Consider the following 6,604-nt stretch of genomic DNA (forward strand, 5'->3'; position numbering starts at 1 on the left):
CACATCACACGATATATATAAAATTTACGTTTCGCCCTACTATGTAGTTTCATCAGGACAAAAAAGATTTAAAAAAAACTGAGAACCTTTTGACATTCTAAGATAAGATACAAATAGGTAAATTAGGGTATGGTTAAAATTATGTAAAAATAAGTAAATAGAAAATTATGTATAAATAAAAGAAAAGAAGAAATAAAATAGTATTAATATAAAATAAACAATGAAAACAATATAAAAAAATTAAGTAAACTATATTCATTGTTTATTTTATATTAAGACTATTATATTTCTTCTTTTCTTTTATTTGTATATAATTTTCTTATGGTCTATACCCCAGAAATTGGTCAATGTAGGATATGCCTCCTGTTTCAGGCGATATTTGATTTGGGGGAGGAAATTCGAAAGTGTGTAAATTTACGAGGCATTAATGCAAATAGTATAGAAGCATCGTCCACCGTAAGGTAAGTTAGAGAGTCCCTAAGAGAGAAGTCACTTGACTATTGGAGCCAATGCGAATGGCAGGGAATAGGTATTTTAATAATTATAATTAATAATACCCATTTTAAATCAATCAAATGGGCCAATGGATTCATGTGTGGCTAGAAGGGTTTCACTAGCTCGGTATGGAGCAATGCACTAAAACTAAATATGAACTACACTCCCCTTTGCGGAGTTTCGGGAAAAGGTGGCCAGACAAACGGACATGTTGGACTCCTATGCCGCAAATGTGGCCGGGAGTCAGAAACGCCAGCTCATGTATTAGGAAAATGTTCTAATAACATGCTCCTTGTCACCTACCGGCACAATAATACAATACAGAAAATAGCCCAACTATTACAGCCACCGCAACCGTTATCGCTCCCCGCCAAAACGAAGGGCTTAAGTTCGCTTCACCTGAGAGCACAACCTACGTATTCTCTAGTCATTTATTGTATTCATTTATTCAGTAAAATGTAAATAATTTTATAGTGTTATATAAAAACATGTAATTAGTATCATACATGTAAATATGTTGATTTAATAAATAAAGTTTACCAAAAAGAATATACTGAAACACAAAAAAGTACGTTTTTACAGGCGATGTCTCCCACCGGCCTTTGTGTCGTTAGTAGAATCAATACCCCACCGATGGTGCTCTACGAGTATCTACTATGCAACACCGAGAACGACAGACAACACATCATACCAGGTGACCTAAACGCCAAACACCACTCATGGAACTGCGATAAAGGCAATGCACTAGGAAACTATCTGACTAAAACCAAATACACAGTAATACACCCTGATGCATACACTTACAGACCAACATCAAACCCATCATACACATCCACACTTGACCTACTTCTCACGCAACAACCGCACAGATTCACTAACTGTATTACACTAGATTTTAGTGACAATGACCACCTACCAGTTACCTTTATCAGTTAGGCAAACACACAACACAAATCCCACCTACAGACTTCAAACACGCCGACTGAAAATTTTACAAAACACATATACGACAACATACCCAACATTACAACACTCAACTCACCAAAAGACATAAGTACGGCCATTGGACACTCTACAACAAAGCATACGAGACACGGCCAACGCATCAATACCCACATTCACACCCACACCAATACACCTACGCACCAATACACCAATACACCTACGCAGACTTACAAACCAATCATAAACAGTCTCACAAGACAAATAACTTCCCTTATGTGAAAGTGGAAAACGTCCACGTTGGCATGAACAACTACGCCGCACACACTACGATCCCAAAAACTTCTGGAAACTAATCCGAAGTCATAACACCAAATCGAAATCGGTGAAACTCCATCGAGGCGATGAGCTCCTCACTCCCGCAGATCAGGCAGACGTTCTATCTGACTACTACCTCCGACGTGACAGTGCACGTACCGTCTCTATATAACCTCAGACAGAAAACTTACAAAACACCATCTTCTCAACCTATAAAGACCTGACTGCAACACTGAGGAAAACGAAAGGAAACAAATCCACTGGAAAGGACAACATCTCGCATGTCCTACTCAAACAGCTCCCTAGAAAAGTCCAGATGTTTCTCCTCAACATATACAACTCCTGCTCTCGCCTCAGATACTTCCCAACGGAGTGGAAACATGCTATCGTTGTTCCACTCCTCAAACCCAGAAAACAAGCGGATCTGGTAGACTACCGGCCCATCAGCCTCCTCAATCATATTTCAAAAATATATGAGAAGCTAGTCCTCATAAACATCCGCAAACACTGTGACACACACGACGTCATCACTCCGGAACAAACCGGTTTCTCGCGTGGTGTGAGCTGCGACCACAATGTTGCCAAGTTGCAAAGCGATGCAGAAAACAACCTAAACAGGAACCTTGCCACAGCCATGATCTCACTAGACTGTACACAGGCATTTGACTCTGTATCCCACTCCACATTAATTCAACAACTCAGGCTTCACCAATTCCCGGACCAGCTGGTCGACATTGTTGGGTCCTATATCATTGATCGGACTTTCTCAGTCCGGGTAAAAACTGAAATCTCCACCCCCAAAGCCCGTCACTTGTAGCGTCCCCCAGGGTTCGGTCCTTGTGCCAGTTTTATTCAACATATATACTGCCCATATAGTCGGGACTAAATTTGACGATGCTCAAATATCTGCATATGCTGATGACATAGCCATATACTCGGCAAGCATGAATGGAGACAAGGCCATGGACCAGGCCGCTACAGCGGTCCAAATCATCGCTAGCAAACTACGAGACATAAACATTCATATCAATCCACAAAAAACAGACGCCATCACCTTCTCATACAAGAAAACTCCCAACAGAGCACCTAAACAGACAATACAAACCAAGAAACATCTCACATACTTCGGCATTAAGCTAGAAACACATCCATCTTTCACTGCACACATACAGATTACAAATCGTCAAATCAACATCATATACACTTAAACACCCCATCTACTCACCAGGGCTGTCACTCAGACTCAAATTACTCATCTACAAAGTAATACTACGACCATCACTCCTGCACGGCGCACCACTACTACATTATCTCTACCCAACTGCCCTGAAATCACTACAACAATACCAAAACAGTACACTACAGAAGATATGTCGAGGGACATCTCTGGAAAAACGTAACATGACGCACATTCATAACAAACTACAGCTATAAACTGTACAACACATCACACGGATACACATTAAATTCTTTGACAGTCTCCCTGCTTCCTTCAATCCAGTATTCCAGTCTATCACTCCATCCCCCCTTCCTGCGAGGTGGCAGGGCAGGAAAGGTCCCAAAAACCCTATCAACATAACCTTATAACTCCATCTTCTGATGCACCCCCCTTCCCCTCCCCCACACTTCTTTTCGACTTCTGACTGTTTTTTTATTATGTTACCATTATCTATTGTCTTTATTAATTAATGTTTTTATTTTTCTATCTTCTATGCGATACAACACGAGGAGGCCCCTCACCTCCGGATTTTAAAAATAGTACCATTTAGAATGGATATCTGATAAATAACAAATAAACATTACAGGTAACCTTAAAATATCAAAGGTAGTACAAGGTGATACCCAACACGATTTATTTCCTTTTTCACAGTAAGCCACTTACTAATTCACTGTTTCTTTCTGTTTTAGAGGGATCGGAAAAAAAAACTACGAGTACCTTCTTGGGATAGTAAATAAGACGTTCAGTATATTCTTTGAGGCTCATTTAATAATATAAAGAGCCTTACTTCACGCTTGCTACCTTATGGTCACCTCTTTCCCCAACCTATCCTTTCGTAGCACCCGGTAGAACGAAGATACCTTCCTGCACCATTATTTATTTTAGACCTAGCTGCATATTGTCAACTCTATGAATCGAAGATGGAATAAAATAATTGAATCAAATGTATTAAACTAGTCACAAATAATGCTCTCTCGTCCCTTTTAATATTGTCTACTGTCTGACTAATGAGTATGCTGTGAATTAGCAACTGAACACAGTTGAGCAGTCACTCTAAATTTGTTTTTTTGATTTCCTCCTACAACAAAATAGTGACTTAGAATTAATAGTAATCCAAAATTTTGAGGACACTTTGAGTAAATCTCAACTCTTTTTTTTTAATCCTCCTGCAAAGCTATTTCTGGCATACGGGGTACGACAGCAACTTTCAAATATGGCGTACTGAATGGCACGCTTACGGAACGAATAGACCCCGCCTTCTGGCGTCGCTCGCCCTGGAAGCATACCCCCAAGGTATGAAACCTAGTTAACATGCCCCCTAAAAAAAACTCAATGACGAAGAAATTCATGGCAACAGATCGAGAGGTCGCCCGAAACTTCGAGAACTCTGCTCGGTGTTCAGAATTGGAACACGGCTGCTTCCAACCATCGAACTGACAGAAGCTGTTTGAAGAGGTTAGGAACCAGTAATGGGATGTAGCGCCGAATAAAGATGACAGTACGTAAACATGTCATATTAGATTTATATTTCTTTAATTTTAACTAAAAGCCAGTTTGTGATTTAATAACTACCAAAAAATGAAAAATTCGTTCAAAAAGGAATCCGAAAAGAAATCTTAAATCATGAACAGCTGTCAACACCATTAGGTAGCTTTTGGAATTTGGAATAATTTATTACTTTACTAAAACAAAATTTAAGGAATAAATAAGTAGCTAAACCAATCCCTCTAAGGATTGTTCAATTATTAGATGCTTCAATAGGCAACATGTTATCTAACTAATGTCACAGATGTTATTAAAAATAATGTCATGAAAATAGCGTAATTTATAAATGTTGTAAAGACTGAAATTTCTACTTTTAAAAACACACAATCGTGTAACAAAATTAAATGTGATTTCGATAAGAAGTTGATACAGAATGGTTTTCGAAGTATTGCAAGATCTGTTCCTTCAAACAGTATCATGTCTCGAGGTAAATAATCATTAATACAAAAATGAGTTTTAATTTGAAGCTTTTTGTCTGAATTTGTATGTATATATCATTATAAGTCATTATTATTATTCTATATAACAGTGTGATATTTATTACAATGCTCATGATGTGCCATGCTCTTTGGTGGCTCATAAACAGTGTTATAAAGGCTCATGAAAAATGGAGAAAGCACTTCCGGGAGTGTGAGAGAAGTTCTTAATTTTCGACGAATAACTACCAGCTGAGAAATTAGAAAAAAAAATATCTTGAAGCTTTATAACCTTCCAGTGAGGAATTGAGGTTCAAACTAGAAAAAGGGTTTCAGTTCTAAATTTTAAATTTATTCAGCTAATGATCAAGAACTACTACCCGTATTACAAGGATTATGTACGCGGATGAAATGAAATTGTTCTTCACTGTTCTTGAATGTCAATGTTGTTCTTCAACTTCTTGAATGCCACTGTTTTATTAACACATTTCTCGATTAAGTCGAAAGAGAAATCCAAGACTTATTGAGCAAGTAATGTTTTAAAACGGATAAATAAAGGAGAAAAGTAAATTAAATTTATTTTCCTATCGGAAGAAGATAGTTCAGGTGACGGTCAATAAAGGTAAAAGAAAACTATTGTAAACCAACATTTCGCCCCACTTTGCAGGGATTCGTCGGGGCTGTCTGATTGAAATAGAGATCTCAGCTTAGTTGCGTTGAGATACTTTTATTGACTACCAAACGGACTATCTTCCATTGATTGATTTTCAAACAAAATAAACTTTTTCTGTTTGAAATATAATTTTCAAATCAACCACATTCGAAAAAAAAATTGGTTGCTTATTAAATGGAGTTTCTTGGAGAACAGCAAACATTTATTTATTTCCTTCCCCTGCCTTATAAGAAATACAGGTGTGCAGCAGCAGATCGATGTTACATATCCATCATCAAAGATCTGCTAATAAATCAATTTACAATTTTAATGATTCATGTACAGTTTTCAGTCTTCTGCGCCTCTTCCGTGCGCAGGCATTCGAGGGACTGGTCTTCTTCTTTGACGAATATTGAAGTGGCTCGGTCCAATAATTGTTTTCCATCCGTAAACAAATTCTTTGTTATACGGGTAGTTTTCTTCACTTACTAGCTGAGGGGGTCGTTCACGGAGAGGGCGTAGAGACCGGTTTCTCTCAGCAATCTGGCCCGTAATGCATCAAAGACGGTACAGTCTATGGTGATGTGCTCGGCAGTCTCCGGAACAGCACAACTAGAGCATAGGGAGTCCATATCTATCCCGTGGCCATGAAGCTTGGGTCGAAATCCCCCATACCCCGATAGCCAGTAGTCTGGGAGTACCCACTTTGCTTCCATCCGTGACAAAACGTAAGAACAGCAAACAAGCGCATTTTGGGATCAAAATCATTTATGATCAAACTAACCCCCCCCCCTGCTCTTCAGTTGATAATAGAAAGCTGAAATGAGTAGCTATCGTTTAATATTAGAATTTTTGAAAAATCATAAAAAATGAAAGTTCTATAGTACCAGGTCATTCAAAAAGTCCTGTCGTTTTTTTGGGGGAAATTATAAATAAATAAATATTTTCAAATAATCACCTTTATTCATCAAAATATCCACCGTTACAGTCGGTAACCTTCTCCCAACGAGATGGTAA

At 38.2% G+C, this 6,604-nt stretch overlaps 1 protein-coding gene across 1 annotated transcript in view; it reads left to right on the forward strand.

Moving 5' to 3' along the window:
* The first annotated feature begins 4,624 nt into the window (after nucleotides 1-4,624).
* Nucleotides 4,625-6,604, forward strand: part of LOC106679616 (calcium-binding mitochondrial carrier protein Aralar1) — a 39,890-nt gene continuing 37,910 nt past the window's right edge. Inside the window, exon 1 of the mRNA XM_014418877.2 lies at nucleotides 4,625-4,946. Coding sequence (XP_014274363.1) covers nucleotides 4,893-4,946 — 54 coding nt within the window. The 5' untranslated portion in view covers nucleotides 4,625-4,892. The remainder of the gene's footprint in view (nucleotides 4,947-6,604) is intronic.

This window comes from Halyomorpha halys, unplaced genomic scaffold (genome assembly GCF_000696795.3).
Source record: "Halyomorpha halys isolate HHAL.00 unplaced genomic scaffold, Hhal_1.1 Scaffold211.1, whole genome shotgun sequence".
In the NCBI taxonomy this organism is placed as follows: domain Eukaryota; kingdom Metazoa; phylum Arthropoda; class Insecta; order Hemiptera; family Pentatomidae; genus Halyomorpha; species Halyomorpha halys.